Genomic DNA, 21893 nt, shown 5'->3' on the forward strand with positions numbered 1-21893 from the left:
AGGACCTGATTGAGAACCACTGCCCCATGCTTTGTTTGTGCAAGAACATCGTTAAAAGCAGAGTGACTGTGAAGCATCTCAGTAGCAGTATTGAATCAGGTGTCTTCCGGTGGATAAAGCCATTGCTTTGGTGCCCAGACGAGTCAATACTCTGACATGCCTTGAGAGGCACTTTGATTTACTGTGGCAAAAGATAAATTAAGCTGTGCTCTGACCCGGCTGTCACTGAAAACAAAGGGTAATGGAAATGCTTAGGGAAGTAATTAATCTCATATTCAATGAATAGTAAAAGCACCCAATCTGCCAAGCTCCAGTCCATAACCCAGGTGCACCAGCAGCCTACAAATCAACATAAAAAGGGATTAAAAACAGCAAAGAATCTGTGTGATTTGGAGCTGGGGTAAATAGTAGTTTAAACCGCAGGGCATGTAAAGAAGACATGACTCTGACATGACAATTTATTTGATTTATTTTTTTAACATGGTGATGCTGGTCACGTGGCTGAGGTCCTGGGCTGTTCCAGCGGCGTCTGGACTCCTTGGGGTCGTCCTCTTCATATTCTCCCTCTATTTTATGATTCTATTATAATTCTGTTATCTTCTTTCAATGTTGTATTCTGTAAATTGTGTACACACAACATCAAGTAGAGTGGCTGAAGTCAGACATAGGAAGTGCAACAGTCATTCCCCATTTGAGGCCCCAGCTCGCCAGGCTGGAATTGCTGAAACATTAATTTCAGATACTGGGCCGCAGTTTAGCTCACGCAAGTTCCAAGTACCTGATATTTCAAGCTCCTGCAGGAGATCTTGTAGGAGCTGGATGATCTTCCTCACAGTTCTCTCCCTAGATGTCCCCTTTTCACTGAAACTTGGTTGGCAGTTCATCATCACGAAATCAGCATCACGCTATAAGGAAGAAGTGACTGCACATCCAATGAACGCTGTCCGTCTTAGGAGAGAGATCCCTGTGTTGTTCTCCATGAGGGTTCTTCCTATTGTTTTCTCCCTGTTAAAAGTTTTTTTTTTTTAAGGAGTTGTTTCTTATCCGATGCGAGGGTCTAAGGACAGGCTGTTGTATTGCTGTATAGCCCACTGAGACAATTTTGTAAGTTGTGATAATGGGCTATACAAATAAAAGTGACTTGACTCCGTATCTGGAGAACTGAGACGGGTCCCGCCCGGTCAGGACATTCAATGTCACGGTGCTGACAAATAGAGCCAGCTGTATACGCCTCTCTCTTCCACGATTTAATGATCCCCGTCATTCTCCTGTGCTTCTACCGTGGATACAGGGATACAATAGGTGTGCAGAAATGTAAAGTATACACACAAAAAAGGGCAAAAAAACAAAACCTCTCCTGATACATATAGGGTCTTATCTTTTGCATACGTTTGTTTGTTTCGCGTGAATGCAACGTGGATATACAAGACATGTGGCTAGAAGACATGTGCATCTTTGAATTTGTGACGCAACATCCAATCAATCATCAGGTCATGGACCAGGATGACTGATTGGATGTTACGTGTAATTTTAAATCCCTGCATCAATGATGGAAGCACATGAGAATGACAGGGGTCATTAGGTCGTGGAAGAGAGGCGTATACAGCTAGCACTGTTTTTCAGCGTCATGACATTGAACGTCCTGCCCGGGCGGGACCCGTCGAAGCAGTCATCAGGAGGTCATGGATCGTGACCTCCTAATGACTGCTTGGACGTTACATCCTTGACAGCGCCATTCATGAATTACTACGTGGCCTGTTGCTGCCATCTACTGGTCAAAATGGGTTTGACAGCATTACGATGACTGCTTGGACGTTACATCCTTGACAGCGCCATTCATTAATTACTACGTGGCCTGTTGCTGCCATCTACTGGTCAAAATGGGTTTGACAGCATTACTACGAAACCTCTTGAGGAAACCAAAGCAAGCAGCGTCACAGGCAGCAAACTGCTTCACAGAAGAGTAAAAGAGTAGTCTTATAATAATATAGGTATATATTTATTCATACGTACATATTCATTTATATCAGTTAATTGTAAAAAAAAGAAAAGAAAAAAAAGGAAAAGATTTGCAGTAATATGAACTACAGTCATTGTCAAAATTGTATTTGTAACTCCTCAGGTGTCAATCTACCAAGGACACGCTGTAGATACACCTCTTGGCCTCTGCCTTAGAAAACCTCAGCTTTACTCCAGTGTTTGGGACCACATGTGCATGAGATTAACTGATCCAGAGTGTAGCGGGCCGCCCTCCATGTAACCGGTGGAAGGTCGAGACAGAAGAACACTCAAGCGTTAATGCTTGATACCATTACACCCACGTGAGACTGAACAACCCGTTGCATGGCACCATAAATCTTTATATTCTGCATCTTGAAAAGACAGATGGGAGATTATATCTGTATCCGTAAAGCCCATAAAAAAAAAAATCGAAGAACTGTGTATTCACGAGCTGTTTGACTTGATCTTGTTTTTTTAGTTTCTATTGAGTGTAAACTGCCAAAAAAGTAGGTCGTGTCTCACCCGGTAAAAACAGTTTGGTTGTGAGCGTGTGTGTTAGTGGCGGTGATGACTCAACACACTTCACCATGCTGTTATATGAAGTGGGCAAAGCAGGTGTTACATCCACACTCACATTACAACGTCTCCTTTTTTTCTTCTAGCTAGCTCTCCAGCATCATCAATGTCAGTTCTGACCCAGCAGGTGAGGACATTAAACATCTTCAGCCATCCTGGCCCTCCACCGCTCCCTAATCCTCCTTAAACCCCCATTCAAACAACACAGCTAAGAGTGGATTACAGCCAACATCCTCCTGCCTGCCCTTAACCGGCAACTCAAACAGGACAGAATCCTCATTCACTATTTTGCCTGCTGGCCTTTGTATCTTAACCAGAGGAAGAAAGGGAGCGGGCATGTTTGAGGGTTACACATTCTACGTTGGTTGTACCAACTCACGTTGTGTCTGCTGACAGCGCGCACGACAGCGACGGAGCAGACGAACAGCAAGGCATAAGTTAAAAAGGAAAAGTGAAGCGAAGGGGGGAGGGGAGGAATCGAATCGTGTTTGCAGCGGCACGCCGCTATGTGCCCTGAAAGTCCATTCCAGGACATCTCCTCGTTTTGGAGACACATTCAACAAGTACAACCTACAAATGAACATACAAAACTGTCAATTCCTCCTCGACTCACAACCAAAAAAAAAAAAAATACAATTCCAAAACTCATGTTTAACATTTATTACAATTGCACTGGCTCCAATGCTTCCCCTGCACAAAGGCTGCACACACACTCTGCACATTTGGTAACGACGGTTCTGGACAAAACACAAACTTGCGTGAGGCCAAAACCAAAGACTGGAAGAGAGGGCTCCAACTCGACTGGGCGACACTGAACTCAAATAACTTAAAAAAGAAAAAAAACCCCACAAAAACAGGCCCACTCCAAACCACACCAAGACGAGAGATGCAACGCCGGGGGGCAGACAGATAACTCGCAAGGACGCCGTGTTGAAAACAGAAAAGCGATAGAAAGACACTCATAAAATGAACGAGAGAGAGAAGGGGGGGAGACAGAATAAAGCAGGTACAAGTGCAGGGGAAGATCATCTGTAAAAAGGAAAAAAAGGCTTGAATACTTCATAGGGAGGGAGTTTCAAGTCCATAGCCCTCCGTTTTGACATATCGTTCCAAAATTATCCGTCAGCAGGCCAGATTGTGCGCTTGCTTCAGCTCAAGATTCAGCCGACTTCCTCTCGTAGGGACTCCGCCCGTCTGGGCCAGCCAATCCCACACACACACACACACACACACATGCACACACACGAGTCACTGGTCCCAAACGGACGGAAAGTGGTCGCAGGTGGCAGGGTCGAACCCACTGTCACTCTGTCCCCCCTGCAAGGCCTCATGGGAGCTGAGGGGCAACGTCAATGCCGGTGAGTGAGACATTAGCCATCTCCTCTCACCTCCACGTGTGGATTACCAGTTCCTTGGAGTCAGAACGCCACTGGTGCAAAAAAGAAAGAAGAAAAAAAACGCGAGTAAATGAAACGAATGAAGAAAAAAAAAGAAATGAAAAAAAAAACTGAAAATAGAGATAATTTGATTGTTTTCAGTTGGCTTTTTCCTTTCCATTGTCCTGGTCTGACAGCACAAAACTTGTGTAGTGATGTCCAACTTTTTTTTTTCTTTTTTTCTCCATTTATCAACTACAGTGTCCCTGTTCTTTCTCTCTGGTCGACATTAGCTTTCCTCGGGCTGGCAGCTTCACTGCTTTCAGTCCAAACTCAGTTCTGGTACTGGCTCAATGTTGGAAATCGCTTCTGTGGATCTCTCAGCACCTCCTGTGCAGCACAGAATACACATTGTCATGGAGCAGCAGCCCTTCACCACCGTCCCCACCGTGCAGGTCCACTCCCTCTTCCTCCATCATCTTTAGTGTCATTTAGCTGGCTTCAGTACTCGCACCTCCACAGTCCTCAACTTATATACTGTATATATACCATGTGTGTATGTATATATGTACATAGATATACACATACACAGACAGACAGACAGACATACATACATACATACATACATACATACATACATACATACATACATACATACATACATACATACATACATACACACACATACAATTAGATTTAAAAAACTAGAGTTGTTACATGCAACATTTGGCATCTTCTTCAGTCCCCACTTTTAAGTCTTAATTGGTGTCCTTTTTAGAAAAATATTAAACTTTTGTCTTTTTTTAAGTACACTGAAGCTTCTGATTGTAACAGAGAGAGAGCGAGCGAGAGAGAGAGAGAGAGAGAGAGAGAGAGAGAGAGCGAGAGAGAGAGAGAGAGAGAGAGAGAGAGAAAGAGGTGAGGGTACAGTGGTAGCAAGTCTGCGTGTGTGTGTGCATGCGTGTATGCAAATTTGTGTGTATGGTGTTTGTAAAATATCTTTTTTTTTTTAAGTCTTTGAGATTCCGAGGTGGTAATTAGGTTTCTCTTCTCATTACCAATAAAGTTCGTCATCCTTACTTTTTTTTAAGTGTAAGTGCAAAGGACTGCAAGGGAACGGCTTTCCAGCATCACACGACAGGCCTACGTTACCAGCGGTTGATTCGCTCGTGTCTCCGGCCTTCTTTTTTTTTTTAGGTGACATTTTTTGGTAGTTTTTGTCATATCGTACAGTGAGGGTTGCAAGAGAGAGCGTGAGAGATGGAGGAAAGGGTGGCGTGACAGGGGACGACATGCAACACTGGTTCAGACGCCTGATTCAAACCCACCTTGCATTGAGGCCTGAGCGTAAAGGGTACATATATTAACTGGTTAAGCCAGCAGAAGGCCATTGCCCTTCTTCAACAGTCTGCACAAAACAAAACAAAACGAAACAAAAGAAAAAAGTGACGTGCAGTACGGTCTGGAGGTAGCTTGTAAGGGCTTTTAAAAACGCCTGGGGAGTACAGGCTTTCAACCTATTCCAAATTCTGCGTAGAGGCTTGTTTGTAGTGCTAAATCCTATTTTCTGCCCCACCCACCCAATGATGGGCTCTTTTTTTTTGTAGGAGACATTTTCCCTCCTAAAAAAAAAATAAAATCTTAATTGGTGTTCTATCAACAGAGCTTTCACATCCACTACTTCATTTAACGAGGAGTCCTAATCCCTCAACAGTGCTCCCCATATCTGCTGATTATCTGAGCCTCTGTGTAATATCTGTGTAACATCTGTGTAATACCAGTCTGACTGGAGGACGTAGGCCTGGTGACGGCAAGAAATGCACTGACACTCTTCGAAGGTGACGCGTTTGTATGTTATGTGTGTGTGTGTGTGTGTGTGTGTGTGTGTGTGTGTGTGTGTGTGTGTGTGTGTGTGTGTGTGTGTGTGTCGCTGTACGCATCTACAGGTCAGACTGTGTAACTGTTGCCAGAGGGAATTAGGGTGGGAAGGGGTTCAGAGGTTGGAGCGTTATGAAATCATGGTGGGCAAGGTGGTTCCAGACCCGTGTGGCATAGTTCGGCTCTCTCCCTCTCTCTGCAGCTCCACAAATTGGACACAACAGCATGTATTCTGTAAGAGGGCTTGAAGGGGGGGGAGGGGGGGGACTGCAGGGCAAGTGTCGAAGGAAAGGACAGCCGGTCGGGGGTTGGCGGGGAGGTCAGCTGACGGGGTTTTTCGGGTGGGGGGGGTTGTTGTCTTTGCATCATAGCAGCACACAGCAGCGGCAGAACCTCTGGCGACTCCCCCCGACGGATGGGGGCGGGGTGACAGGAGCGAAGTACGCATGCACTTTGATGTTAGGCAGATGAGTCTGCAGTCAGGGAGAAAAAAATAAAAGAAGAACAGATCAGGGGGAAAATGCCATCTAGCTAATAGTTCACACAAATGGATTTTAAGGCCAGTAAATAGCTGCCCCAGAGCAAAGTCAACTCAAAAGGCCATTAACAGTGTTTGCACGTATGAGTCAGTGCTCATGCACTGCCATTATCACAGGGTTCACACTCCTTTTAGGACTATTTCCATGACTTTCACTAGGTTATACATGACACCTGTTGCTCTAGCAAGGTCATATTCCTCAGTAAGTGGAAGCGACACAATACAACCCCCCTACAGATAGAATGAATGACTGACACACACAAAAACCATTGGTAAAAACAATTTCATCACTAAGTTTTGCTAAACCATTTCCTTTTATAAAAATTTTATTTCTCACCAAGTTGTAAAAAAAAAAGATGGTGAATTTGGGATGTGCTCATGCAGGTGCAATGTTTAGCACCGCAGCAAAACAGCTATCTGGAGGATGTTTTGAACATCCATTCATCCATTATCCAAACCGCTTATCCTGCTCTCAGGGTCGCGGGGATGCTGGAGCCTATCCCAGCAGTCACTGGGCGACAGGTGGGCAGACACCCTGGACAGGCTGCCAGGCCATCACAGGACCCACACACACACACACACACACACACACACACACACACACACGCACACACACACACACCTAGGGACAATTTAGTATGGCCGATTCACCTGACCTACATGTCTTTGGACTGTGGGAGGAAACCGGAGCACCCAGAGGAAACCCCCGCAGACACGGGGAGAACATGCAAACTACACACAGAGGACGACCCCCAAGGTTGGACTATCCCGGGACTCGAACCCAGGACCTTACTGCTGTGAAGCGACCAAACTGTGTAAACTTTTAGTTAGTAACTCAAAATGCACCCCCCCCCCACACACACACACATTTCAAGAATCCAGTGGTGAAAAATATGCAATCTCAGCTAAAAATATAAGCTAAAAATTTGCAATCTCCGTGTATGAAACCATGCTTTTATAGCAGAAATTTACATTTTCCATGACCTCAATAATGTTTCCAGGACATGGGATGAATTTGATAATTTTCCAGGTGTTTTCCATGACTGAAAAAGTAGTCTATAAATTTCTAGGTTTCCCAGGACGCACAGTAACCCGTAGTAACCCGGTTGTCAGCAACTCACCCTTAGCCTCTTTATGCCAGCACGCGTGATCTGCTGACAGTCGTAGAGCTCAATGCGATCCAGACTGTGGCATGTCTTCAGGTGCTCCAGAGAGGCGTCCGTGATCAGTGGGCAGTTGTCAAGCTCGATCACCTCCAGACGGTCGTGGGCGCAGGGACCACTGCCCAGGTGTCTGATACCATCGTCCGTGATCAGCTCACAATGAGACAAACTCTGGTGGGACAGAAAAGCACCAAGACAGGAGCTCCATCACTCAACTGTACGCATCAACAAGCCAAGCTCCGTCCATGTAGACATCACATACAGAAAAGGGGCTGAATGGGAATTCAGGAGGCCTAACGTGGTTAATATGTGTGTGTCAGGCATGTTTGCCATACAGCACTCACCAGGACTTGCAAACGGGGGCAGTGGATAGACAGCTGGATAAGCGTGCCATCTGTGATCTGCATGTTAAGAGTGATAGAGAGGAATGTCATAACAGGCTTCTTCAGTTGAAAAAGTAAATTTGACCTCAAAGTGCAACTTTTTTTCCGGATTTTCCCCCCTTTTCCTCCCTAATTGTACATGGCCAATTACCCCACTCTTCCGAGTTGTCATGGTCGCTGCTCCACCCCCTCTGCTGATCCGGGGAGGGCTGCAGACTACCACATGTCTCCTCTGATACATGTGGAGTCACCAGCCGCTTCTTTTCGCCTGACAGTGAGGAGTTTCACCAGGGGGATGTAGTGCATGGCAGGATCACGCTATTCCCCCCAGTTCCCCCTCCCCCCTGAACAGGCACCCTGACCAACCAGAGGAGGCACTAGTGCAGCGACCAGGACACATAACCACACTTCCAGCTTCCCATCTGCAGACAGAGCCAATTGTGTCTGTAGGGGCGCCCGACAAAGCCAGAGACAACACGGGGATTCGAACCGGCAACCCCCGTGTTGGTAGGTAACGGAATAGACCACTACGCTACCCAGATGCCCCTCAAAGTGCAACTTTAACAGTAAACTAACCTGCACACATTCTTCTAAATCCATCTTCTCAAGCTCATGGCAATTCTGGAAGACATGAAAATGGGTATTATGCAAAGTGTGTAAAGTAGTATTTAAGTACATTCTGAATACATAGCAAGACTCAACAAGCACTTGATTCATCTTCTCTTGCAACTAATGTCCACGTTTAAAGAGTATGGTTGAAAGTTAAATAAATCTTAACTCAGTTTGTCTAAACATTCGAAACCACATTCTGTGCTATTCTTGTCCATGTTTGGTGTGTGTTTACTCACGTGACTAAGTGAGTAAGTGATTGTGTATACTTGTTAATACTATTGCAGTTGCAGACAGGCCATTTTAACTACCACACTCACCCTTGCTAACGTAGTGAAGCCAACATCTGTGAGTTGAGAGCAGCGAGCTACTTCTAATATTCTGAGAGAGAGAGAGAGAGAGAGAGAGAGAGAGAGAGAGAAAAGAAAGAGAGAGAGAGAGAAAGAGGGTTTTGAACTATGGCAGCATTGCTTTCAGCCATTCAGTCTCTATCTCACCCCATCGACATATTTGTTTCAACTTCTTTAACAACAAAACATTTTATGACTGATGATTTCAATTCTTTTTTTTTTTGGATTTTTTTTCTCCCCAATTGTACTTGGCCAATCACCTCACTCTTCCGAGCCATCCTGGTCACTGCTCCACCCCCCTCTGCTGATCTGGGGAGGGCTGCAGACTACCACATGCCTCCTCCAATACATGTGGAGTCACCAGCCGCTTCTTTTCACCTGACAGTGAGGAGTTTCACCAGGGGGACTTCACGCATGGGAGGATCACACTATTCCCCCCAGTTCCCCCTCCCCCCTGGACAAGCGGCCCGACCGACCGGAGGAGGTACTAGTGCAGCGACCAGGACACATACCCACACTTCCGGCTTCCCACCCACAGACACAGCCAATTGTGTCTGTAGGGACGCCCGACCAAGCTGGAGGTAACATGGGGATTCGAACCAGCGATCCCTGTGCTTATAGGCAACGAAATAAACCGCTACGCTACCAGTCATGATTTCAATTCTGCACTTAAATGACCTGTAATGTTTAATGTACAGCATAGTGGGATCTCTAGGAACTAGTCTGTGGCTGTCAGTTTGAAAGTGTTTGGATGAGGGAGGGCTGTGAGGGTGGGTGAGAGTTACCTGAGACGAGGGCAGTTCTGTCCCAGCGCATTTAGGATGGCGTCTGTGATGTTGGCACAACCCGACACACACAGGGACTGCAGGCGGTGACAGCCCCGGCAGATAGTGATGAGACCCTCGTCAGTTATCTGCTGCTCAGAGAAAGAGAACTGGGGTGTCAGGGGGACTAATTTGTCACTCACCACACATCTATGGTGGTAAAAAAAACAACAAAAAAAAACCTGCCGCCACAAAACTCAACATTGTCGGTTACTGGTAAATTACACATGTTCAAGGCTCAGCGTTTTCGGTTTTTATTTTTCAAAGCCATCCAGCATGCCGAATTTCGCCACAAGAGGACACTGTTTCATAACCTCACATGAACAGGAACAACTTTTGGATCTGTGGAAACATAAAATCCGGGTGAAAATCAGTTTAAAACGATCTGCTCCTTTTAAAAAATCTGGGCATTTTTCGGTGAAAATCGGTAAAAACCGAAAATGCTGACCCTTGCACATGTTCCATGCTGACATTTTGCATCAAATGTGATTAATCTGTGACCTATATTTTGTCCTAACAATAATCATGAGAGTACCATCTCTTAGTAAAAATATGCCTTTTGGAAAAATATGAAGGAATCAAAGAAGCGCAGAGGGAGAGAAAAGAGAGACAAAGAAAAAGCGAGAGACAAAGAGAGATGGCGAGCAAACAAAGAGAAAACAGAGAAGACGAAAGAGAAAAAGAAAAGCAGGTAACAGGATAACAAAGAGGGGAAATAACTGGTTACAGATAAGAGGATGACTTCCTGTAGTGTGAGACGATGAAACGAAGTGAGGAAGGGAGAGATGAGAGGGGGAGAGAGGTTTTGAAACAGATGCAGCCAGAAAGGATGCAAAAAAACACGTGTTGTCTAAGAGGGTTTTGCACACTATTAGTTATGTGGGCAAGATGCCTGCATCCTCCATCCATAATGGGCTCTCTCTTGATGAGCTGCTGCCCACCTGTCTTTTTCTCTACACACCTCTCACTCACACAAAACGGCAAAGACAAGAGGAACTTGACCCACTGTGTGATCAATAGCTGGTTAAACATACACTTAATCAAGAATCATCTTTCCCATGCCATCGGTGCTTCATGGCACCAGAGTTTCACAAACCAGTTTACAAAGAGCCTCTCTATTTTGCAAATTTAGATCATGTCAAGTAAAATTTGGGCAGGTGAGCATTATTGGTGTAGAACCAAGTAAGAACAGTTTTGTGGCGACAGGGTCTAAAATTGCCATGTGACAGTCAAGCACTGATCTTCCAGCCATGTTGAAGGTTCTTACTGAGCATGTCTGCAAGTTGAGTGTGACCAGCTCTGGACAGTGTGCCCCAATGTGTTTCAAAGCCTCATCTTCTAGCTGCAGAAGAGGACAAATGACAGGGAAAAATACATTAACACAGCACTATTCGACATCCAAACAGGGGTAAACCTGTGATCAAAGCCCCCTCCCTTACTCAAGCCTTAACAGCACTGCATTGAATCTGGTGACAACTGAAGGATATGCATATTGTGGACATCGTGCCATTCACATTGTCCTTCATTTTGTGCTTTGTGTTTTTGTTTCAAGTTATTTTTCTCATTTGATGGCTGGAGGAGCTGGTACTGGATCGGCTGATAGAGCTTGGTCTGCGACGTCCTGTGGGCCCAGGGACCATGGCCCTGACCGGAGCTGCACCCGAGGAGATAACACCAGGGGCGATCTGACGGGACGCAGAAGCGGGGCAGGCTAAGCTACCTGCTAGCCCATGCAGACCGGCAGTTCCAATAACACCGAAGGTGGTCTGGCGGCGGCCTCGCCTAGCATTGACTGTATTTTTGGTGTTATCGTGTGGAGTGCGGGGAGGTGTGTCGAAGGTGTCTTGCTGGGAGAGCTGGCATTGGATCGGCTGAGGGAACTTGGTCTACTGCATCTTGTGGGCCCAAGGACCACCGCCCTGCCTGGAGCTGCACCCGAGGAGGAAACACCCGAGGGAGGTCTGACAGGACGCGGAAGTGGGGCAGGCTAAGCTAACTGCTAGCCCATGAAGACCGGCAGTTCTGACAGTCATCCTAGGTGCTGTCCATTCTCTGGACAGTGGCATTTTTGGACAGTCCACTGAGTGGACTGTATTGTTAACTGTGTGGTTTTTTGCTTTGTTTGCTCTGTTTTGTATATGTTTGGTGGTGTCATTTTTAGGAATTTTGGATGTGTGTTTTTGTCTTTTGTGTCGCACCGCTGTGGGCTGGGGGAAATGAAATTTTGTTTCTTTTGTGTACGCAAGTACATGAAAGAAACGACAATAAATTGTTCCTGATTCATGCCTTTTTGCTAGCCCTAGTCTACATCTCCAGCTCAGCCTCACCCAGCCCTTTCCAATACCTGTGTGCAGCCCTTGAGAAAAAGCCCTTTGAGTCCAGGGCAGGACCGCACCAGAGCCTGGATGCCGTCCTTGGTGACCTGGTCACACCAGGAGATGTTGAGCTGCTCGAGTAGAGGACAGCCCTCACTATTGGTGGAGAAAGAGAGGGACAGGGTGACAAGATGAGCCATCGAGACATTATTCCGTCAAACCTCCTGTTACTGCTTTCTATACAGTTTCTCCCGCAGGGTTGGTGACAGTCTACCACAAGGTTAGAGAGGTTCCTCTCATTGGAGGAAGCCAGAAAGACGGGGACTGATCAAGAAGGCAGACAAAGAGAAAGAGAGAATATAAGTATTTATTGCTGCTAAATCCCACATACCTAAGTGCTTTGAGTGACAGGTTGGTGATTGAGGTACAGGAGGCCAGGTCCAGATGTTTCAGCTTTGGACAGAACTTACTGAGGCTATTACATGTACTGCATGAGAGGGGGACATATATTAGGGAGGGTACTTGAAACAGAACCAGCAATACAATGCATAGGCAGCCCTGCTATATGAACAATGTACCAACCTGTCTGTGATCTTGGTGCAGCCGTTCAGACTGAGCAGTTCAATGTTCCTGCAGTTCTGGGAGAAAGTCCTACCAAAATAAACAGCAAACAAACACGTGCACGCTGAAATGTTAGCAGTCAAATTCAAGTTCAGCTTTATTGTCATATGTATTTAGAATACAATTAAATTCTTGTGCTCTGGCTCTCTCTGCCTTACGCAAGGGAAACAAGGAAAAAGGAAACAAGGACAGCCAAAAAAACAAAAACAAAACACTAACAACACTACAGACCTACATAGACTATATACACAGTGAATTCACACATGATATAAACAATATACAGTACACGATAACACAACAATATAAGGTGCATCAGCTGTTCAGAAACCTGACTTGCCTATGGAAAGAAACTGTTACTGAGACGAGTGTTGTGTTGTTTGATGCTCTGTTAACTTTTTTTATTCTATTTCTTTTGGGGGGGGGGGCCTTTTCTCCCCAATTGTATCCAGCCAATTACCCCACTCTTCTGAGCCATCCCGGCTGCTGCTCTATCCCCTCTGCCAATCCTGGGAGGGCTGCAGACTACCATATGCCTCCTCCGATACATGTGGAGACGCCAGCTGTTTCTTTTCACCTGACAGTGAGGAGTTTCACCAGGGGGACGTAGCACATGGGAGGATTACGCTATTCCGCCCAGTTCCCCCTCTTCCCCTGAACAGGCACCCCGACCGACCAGAGGAGGCGCTAGTGCAGCGACCAGGACAGACACATACCCACATCTGGCTTCCCACCCGCAGACACGGCAAATTTTGTCTGTCTGGACGCCTGACCAAGCTGGAGGTAACATGGGGACTGCTACACTACCCGGACACCCTGATAAAAAATTTTTAGATGGAAGGAGAGAGAACAGAACATGAGTGGGGTGGGTGGCGTCTTTAATGATGTCTTTATACATGCTCATTAATCCAGGTAAGAAAATCAAAGAAAGTTGAATCAGTTCATCTGGATACGTTTACTGATAAGATACGTTTCATCACTAAACTAAGTGACCTCTTCAGTCTCAACTGACTGCAGGTATCCCCACCCTTATAAACAATACAGTGGCATAACGACCCAAACCAACGACCAGTTTCATATGCAAACAGGCGTGACACCATCAACTAGAGTTTCAATGGCCATGTGTTCTACTCACAGAGGTTTGGGAATGTTTACAATCACAGCATTGTAAGACGGTGACAGACGTACTCTTTGTCTGCTCCTGAAGCTGTGTCTTCAGTCCACGTACGTCACATACAGGGGGCAGTACTATAGGCAGGGGCATGGGTGTGCTATGGGTTCCCCAGTCTCACCTGTAGTGAACAGCTTGTATATGAAGGAAGTGGAAAAGAGGCTCTGATGTCCTATCCAGGGACACCACCTGGTTCATATTTGTGGACGACACCTTGGTTAAAATTAAATCTCAGGACGTACCACATTTCACCGACCACATTAACTTTGTTGACAACCACATCAAGTTCACCAGGGAGGATGTGAAAAATGACAGGTTAGCCTTCTTGGGACTGTGAAATTGCAATTGGTGATGGGGGACATTTGATTGTTGATATTTACCATAAACCAACACATACTGATCAGTACATAAGGTTTGACTCTCATCATCCACTGGAGCACAAACTAGGAGTCATCAGGACGCTGTACCAACGAGCTGATAAAGTCCCCCCCCCCCCCCCCCGACACAGCGGTCGGGGGAGGGGAGAAATCCCACATTAAACAGGCCCTGGTTAAGTGTGTTTATTCTAACTGGGCCCTTGTCAAAGCCAGGAAGACACCCAAACAGTGCACCAGCCAATCGAAGAGGACAAGGACAACAGCTGCCTAAGCATAAACCAATGGTGATTCCGTATGTGGCGGGAGTGTCAGAACAGTTGAGATGTGTATTTTCCAAACACCGCGTCTCAGTTGCTTTTAAACCCCAAAACATGCTGGACCAGAAGTTGGTCCACCCCAAGGATCGGGTCCCCCGTCACAAACAGAGCAATATAGTGTACGCCAGGGGTGCCCAACTCCAGGCTTCGAGGGCCGCAGTGTCTGCAGGTATTTGTTGCAACCATGCACTATACCACCTGATTTAACTAATTCCTTTCCCTCCTTGGTCCAAGAAGTGAGCTAATTAGTTAAATCAGGTGGTGTAGTGCATGGTTGGAATAAATACCCGCAGACACTGCGCCCCTCGAGGTCTGGAAGTTGGGCACCCCTGGTGTACGCTGTTAAGTGCCAGGATTGCCGTGACTTGTACATTTGGAAAACTAAACAGACGCTGGCCAAGAGGATGGCACAACACAGAAGGGCTAACACGTCAGGCCAGGACTCCACAGTCTACACCCATCTACAGGCCAGTGGCCACTCTTTCAAGGATGAGGATGTGCACATCCTTGATAGGGAGGAATGCTGGTTTGAATGGGAGTCAAAGAGGAGATCTATGTGAAAAGGGAATGACCTTCCCTGAACCGAGGGGGGGGGGCTACATCTGTCACTATATTACAGTGCTGTGATTGCAACTATTCCCGAATCCTCTGTGAATAGTACACATGGCCATTGAAATTCTAGTTAATGGCCACACCCATATTTGCATATGAAACTGAAAGTTGGTTTTGGTTGTTATGCCACTGTACTGTTTATAAAGGGTGGGGATACCTGCAGTCAGACGAGACTGAAGAGGTCACTTAGTTGAGTGATGAACGTATTTGTCAGTAAACGTTGTGTCCAGATTAACTGATTCCACTTTCTTTGATTTTCTTACCTGGATTATTGAGCATGCATAAAGACACACTGCTACAGCCCGTCAAGAAACTCTCAATGGTACTGAGATAAAAGTTAATAACAGTCTTGGTACTCATACCATTGAGACGCTTCAGAAAATACAGTCTCTGCTGTGGCTTCTTCTTCTCAAAAAAGTCTGTTTGGGGTCGTCCGAGTGGCGTGGCGGTCTATTCAGTGGCCTAACAACACGGGGATCGGCGATTCGAATCCCCGTGTTACCTCCGGCTTGATCAGGCATCCCTACAGACTCAATCGGCCGTGTCTGCGGGTGGGAAGCTGGTTGTGGGTATGTGTGCTGGTCACTGCGCTAGCACCTCCTCTGGTCGGTTGGGGCGCCTGTTCGGGGGGGAGGAGGAACTGGGGGGAATAGCGTGATCCTCCCAAACGCTACATCCCCCTGGCGAAACTCCTCACTGTCAGGTGAAAAGAAGTGGCTAGTGACTCCACACGTATCGGAGGAGGCATGTGGTAGTCTGCAGCCTAACGCGGAACAGCAGAGGGGGTGGAGCAGTGACCGGAATGGCTCGGAAGAGTGGGGTAATTGGCCGGATACAATTGGGGAGAAAAGGGAGAAAAATATTTTTAAAAAAGGAAACAAAAAAGTCTGTTAGATAGCAGCTCTTGCTATTGAACTCTCTAGGTTCTGTCCAGGCCCTAACAGGCTTGAACTAGGGGACCTTACCTCAGGGCGCTGTCTCCCACGCCCAGGCACCCTCGCAGACTCAGCTTCCTCAGGAAACCACCGCATCGCTTGGAGATGTTTTCAACAACCCGGCCCTGAAACAAACACAGCACCCTCCGTTTCCTTGTGACATCATCAACCACCGGGAATAAACTAACGAGAAGTTAAAGGTTGAAATGAAAAGGACAATGGGCAGGAACCGAATGTGAAACGAAAACAACTGGTGAGGCGAGGGGAGGCGATGGGCTGATCAGACTCACCTCGATGTCCCTCTGGAAGTCAAAGAGGTCGATTCGTTGCCAATTGCTGCCATCCAAAGCCAGAACATTCCAGGACTGAGAGAGGAGCAGAAGTTCAAGATCACGGTTTCTTTCAAACTTTACATGCACACACACACACACACACACACACACACACACACACACACACACACACACACACACACACACACACACACACACACACACACACACACACAGACTCACCCGGGAGACCTGGGCACAGCGACAGAGTGTCACCACATCCAGAAAGGAGAAGATTCTGGAAGACAAACAGGGACGGTTTAGAAGCCCTGTTCTCCGCTGCCAGAAGCCTCCGCTTTACAAAAGACTGTGTCCTCAACCCGACCATGTGTCTGCTGAACACAGCCTCCAATAAAAAACACAGAGTGAACCTGCTAATATTGTGTTTGACTGTTAGCAGGACAGATGTGTTTACCCTGTGAACAGAAGAGATGTGTTTACCCACAGCGCCATTCTAATGCGGAGATGGACCTTCCACTTCTTTTTTTTGCTACACAGGTGCTATGAAAAGAAAACTGTGTTCTCATGTTTTCAACTCTTTTATCTGTACTTTACAAGTATTTAACACTGTTATACAAATTCACAAAACATTTTTTTTTCGTGTTTATGAGAATGTTTTTCTCTTCCTGAAAAATACAGAAAGGTTATAGTAACCACATCCAGCATTTGTGGGCACCCCCCTCGCCCCGGGCATCCTCCCTATTGCCCACCACACACACACACACACACACACACACACACACACACACACACACACACACACACACACACACACACACACACACACACACACACACACACACTAAAGTCCAATGAGTTGGGAGCAGGATTGAGAGATGAGTTATCTTCTACCACCAAAACTGAAACCATCCATCCATTATCCAAACCGCTTATCCTACTCAGGGTCACGGGGATGCTGGAACCTATCCCAGCAGTCATTAGGGGGCAGGCGGGAAGACACCCTGGCCGGACAGGCCGACACAATCTATCACAAGGCCCACACACACACACATATACACACACACACACACACACACGCACGCACACACCTAGTGACAATTTAGTATAGCCAATTCACCTGACCTACATGTCTTTGGACTGTGGGAGGAAACAGGAGCACCTGGAGGAACCCACACAGACACAGGGAGAACATGCAAACCCCACACAGAGGACGACCCCGGACGATCCCCAAGGTTGGACTACTCCGGGGCTCGAACCCAGGACCTTCTTGCTGTGAGGCAACCACGCTAACCACTGTGCCACCCTAAAAACTGAAACCAGCCCATAACATATCGATGTCCACAGTCTTCGAAAAATGCCCAGCTATTATTGGCTGTCAAGGCCAATCAATTTTCCTCCCCCTCGTTGAATCCCACCCTACCATTCAGTTTCATTTGGCTACAGCCCGGTGTCATATTTGCAGAAGTTCGAGGCGCTCTAAATGACCTTTCATTGGACCTTTGAGAATAGCTTTGTAGACTTTGCCTATGTCAAGGATTTCACAATGGAGTAATAGAAGATAAAACTATTGTTTGGGTTAAGACAGGGATGCAGGGAGTCCCAACCAGCATGGCCCACAGATCCCTGTAAATCAGGCCTGTGCACCTGGCAGAGCACCGCAGAGTCAGCAGCCGTGCAGCAGGCAGCTCGGCTGGCAGGGCGGAGTTATGGCCTCCATTTTCTGTGTGCTCAGGGGCTCTTGACTATTTTTTTTTTCTCAAAAATCTATCTGAATGTTTTATAGTGCCGAGCGTCTGTTTTTAATTACAGATTTAGCCTAGGGGAAGGCAGAATAGGGTGTGGGACATGGTGGTTAGTTGGCTTGGTTAGCTGATTTGAAAAACAAAACGGGACATATTTGTCTATATGAATTGTTCATGCATTTGCAAGTGATTATCTATGGTTGGGAAAAGCAGTGTGTGTGACATGATAGTTTTGGTGTCTGTGTGTCTGTGTGTGTGTGTGTGTGTGTGTGTGTGTGTGTGTGTGTGTGTGTGTGTGTGTGTAGTAATGGGTGAAGACAGCGGTGGGTGGTAGGAGGGCCATCAAAACCAAAGTGCCATTGTGCGTAGTTGGATGTCTGCTGATTCAGAGCAGAGGTAGGACCATCAGGTAGTTTGGTAGACAACATGTCTTTTTCCCCCACTACCAAAAACCTGCAGACACTCTGACCGAGGTGTTGTTGAAATGTCACTCACCGCAGCAACAGTTCCTTGGGTAGCTTCTTGTTGATGACCGCTTCATCACTGTTTGAGAACATCTGAAAGAAATAAGGGGACATTAGCTGTGACACGCCCTGTATATGGACCCCTCCGCCTGGCTGGGACTCCCTGAAGAACAGCCAGACGCTTGACAAAGGCTAAATGATTGTAATCTCATTCAGCTGGGACAGGTTCAATGTCAAGGCTTGAAAAGCACATGGGGCTGGCTTAAGAAATAAAGAGCAGACAGTATCTTATATATTTCAAACAGATAAAAAATGTTTTGTTTTGTTTTTTTTTTTGCCATTTGTCACCCACTGAGTTGTGATGGCCTGTTTAGATTTTTTTTATTATTTTTTTTGGTTTTGTTTCTATGGGCATGCACATTCCATCCTTACTGAACCTTGTATTGTTTCACACAAACTTATTTTTCCATTGTCCACATCAGTGTATATAGCATGTGTGTTTGACGTTAATGACAACATATTGCGACTGGTGGAAAGAAAAGTTGCCACTTATGCTATAGCAATTTAATTTCTGGGAAAATTACTGCATAGCGTGTCACCACAAACACTATCTTAAACTCTACAAATATGTTTCCATACATCAACAGACTATTAATTATCATCTATTGTTACCCCACCTACTTACTACATGCACAGTGATATGTGGACAAACACTCACAGGGAAATGGCTCAGTATCTCACAAGCGACTGCAGCGTTCACATAGATTGTGGGGAAATCGACCCTGCTAGAGTGCCAAAGATTGAAGTCTGAGATTATGATATGGCGTATGATAATCTTTAAGCATCGGTACTGGTCACAACAGCGCCAATGATGCAATGACTGCTCATAAGCAATTTTACCCTGCAGGCTAAAATAAGTCTAAAACTGGCAGAGGGTATTCTTGGGACAACACAAAGTGCACAAAGGGAACAAATTATTTGCAAAAGACAAACAATTGTGACAAGGTCAACATAAGATTAGCTAATGCTTATTTGGCCTGTCATCAACTGTACAAATCTTCCCACAGTCAATTTACCATTTGATTCCAGAGGGTAGGAATGATTCATAATTTCAATGGAACATGCCGGATGTCATTTGAGTAGAATGTATATCCTCAAAACGTGTCCTTATAGTATTGAATTTGGGAATCCGGGGGAACTTATTCATTAAACCGAGCCCACCACTCAGCTCATCCAAACAAACCGGAAGTTTGTCGGGTGAAATTAATGACCGGACCTCTGAAAATAAAGTGAAGCTCTGGGGTCAAACCCTCGCTTGTGCGCGCGCGCACGCACACACGCGCGCAACTATTTGCAGGGGTTGGCTGCCAGCACAGACGTGTAAAATGTTGAGGGAGTATGAAAGCACATTCGGATTTGGGGAAAACGTGGTCAGGGCACTACTCAAACCGGTCAAATAATCCACGAGCATTTGAAAATATCAAAATATCAAAGCAGATATGCGCATGGTCAACGGGAAAACACAGCCCCATTTATAATCCAATAGGCCTACAAGAAACCCCAATTTACATCAAATGATCGGCATTGTGTCTTCTCAACTGGTCACATAAGGACAACAAATGTGTGAACCAAGTGTTTTGTTCCTAGGATCTTATTTGGCCCCGTCTTGAGTCAACTGGTCCAGATAAAAGTATTTTTAACAACATACCACGTTTATTCACAAGGGGGCGGCGACGTAAATCGAAATGGCAATTCTTAAATACAAAACGTCATTTACGGACAAGCAGCGAGATGAGACATACTATATGAGCATGTGTACTCGGGAGCCTTGCTGTAGTCCATTGTTATTGGCTAATAAACTACAGCTCACGTATCCAGCGCAGCTGCCATGCCAGAAGGTACGGCCTGAGTCTTCCGAGTCCTCAGCTGTTGCACGTTAAAAATAAATAAAACCACACAAATCCCACGCTAGCAAGGGGATTAAACAACACCCAGCGCTTAGGCTATACGGGCCAATGTCATGGACGAATACATAGCATTTGTTGTTCCCCACATTATTCCACCATGCTACACTGTTCATAGCTGCGGCGCAAAGTTTTATTCTACGGCGATTAACTTTCAGACCGCGACGATGTCGAAATATGTACGTAACACTAGTCAATAACGATTTGCAATCTTCAAGACGTGTCAGCGGGTCTTGTTTTTTTCCTCTTCTTTGGGTGTCATTTTATTGTAAATAGTCCATTCGAGCGATGGCCGCCCTGGCAGAGTAATTGTAGTGTAGCAGTCACAATCCAAGGCCCCCCCAAAGCCGCAGCGGCCATGGGTACACAGAACAGTTCGGTTCATCATACAGCTCGAACAACGTTATGAAAAACCGACTTATTTGAAAACAGACACGGTGGTTAAGCGCACGTCACTTCAACGCAACGACGGGTTTAGCAAACAGGCTAAATGCTAAAGATTGATGTTTCAATATGCATTATCCAAGCTGTCTTCGGCGTGCTGTCGAGCCTCATTGTCTTTGTTTTGACGGCACAAAGGGTATCGATGACAACATTTGAGGGCCTTTTAAAATGGGTGAATTCAAACATAAACGTGACACGCTAAGTGAAATGTACCAACTCGCGTCCTCGACAAAAACGCAGGCTATGTGTTGGCGTTGGGACAAAACAGCTCCGTTTGATCTAATCAAAACACTGACTGCGGAAACCGCATCAGTGGGCTCAGCATAAGCGCAGTTTTACAATAAAATACAGCGACAGTCCGCGGGTAGGCCTGCATCCTGGCGGTAATAAAACGTTCATTGATTACATTGCAACTACTGTCAATGTCTGCAGATATTAAACTCACCTCAAACCGGCTCCGTGAAACACCATTTACCTCCTTCCCCATCTCGGACGGTGATTTGCCCGACTCGGTCAGGGGTATAACGATTTTGGTGTGAACGCAGTAACGTGGAGATATCGGCCCTCGTCTTGCGAATTCCCCTCTATAATTATCATGCTACCGTCCTCTCGGTAGCCCGAACAGCCAATTTCGCAGTTTTTCGGCCTGTAACAGCAATGCAAAGGCTGTCTTTTAAAAATGCACCAGCCAGAAAGCGAGGTCTCTTATCTGCTCAGTTCGCCCTCCTCCCCCAAAGCCTGTCCACACAATGGCCCGATAGAATCCAATAGCCTAAAATGATGAAGTTAATACGAGGCCTGCATCACTTTACAAATAACTTCACCATATGATTCTGTTATCTGCGCTATCGGCCAATCACAACCCGTTTCGCGAACTCCTGGTTACCAACTTGTTGGCTTGTTTTAAAGCAGTCTCATGCTCCAAACCTGGTTGGCTTAATTC

At 46.1% G+C, this 21893-nt stretch overlaps 1 protein-coding gene across 2 annotated transcripts; it reads right to left on the reverse strand.

Moving 5' to 3' along the window:
• Nucleotides 1-6196: 6196 nt before the first annotated feature.
• Nucleotides 6197-21437, reverse strand: fbxl20 (F-box and leucine-rich repeat protein 20). Of its 2 annotated transcripts, XM_056288085.1 has the most exons (15): nt 21396-21437; nt 18574-18635; nt 16559-16613; nt 16334-16408; nt 16074-16168; nt 12596-12664; nt 12405-12500; nt 12043-12169; nt 10966-11040; nt 9660-9790; nt 8845-8905; nt 8492-8536; nt 7877-7933; nt 7491-7703; nt 6197-6304 (listed from the first exon to the last, which is right to left on the reverse strand). In XM_056288085.1, the coding sequence occupies exons 1-15, from the start codon at nt 21435-21437 to the stop codon at nt 6197-6199; spliced, it is 1311 nt and encodes a 436-aa protein (XP_056144060.1). The 2 variants fall into 2 exon arrangements, with proteins under 2 accessions (XP_056144060.1, XP_056144061.1); XM_056288086.1 differs by lacking the exon at nt 12405-12500.
• Nucleotides 21438-21893: the final 456 nt, after the last annotated feature.

The sequence above is a fragment of the Lampris incognitus genome, chromosome 10 (assembly GCF_029633865.1).
Source record: "Lampris incognitus isolate fLamInc1 chromosome 10, fLamInc1.hap2, whole genome shotgun sequence".
Lineage (NCBI taxonomy): Eukaryota > Metazoa > Chordata > Actinopteri > Lampriformes > Lampridae > Lampris > Lampris incognitus.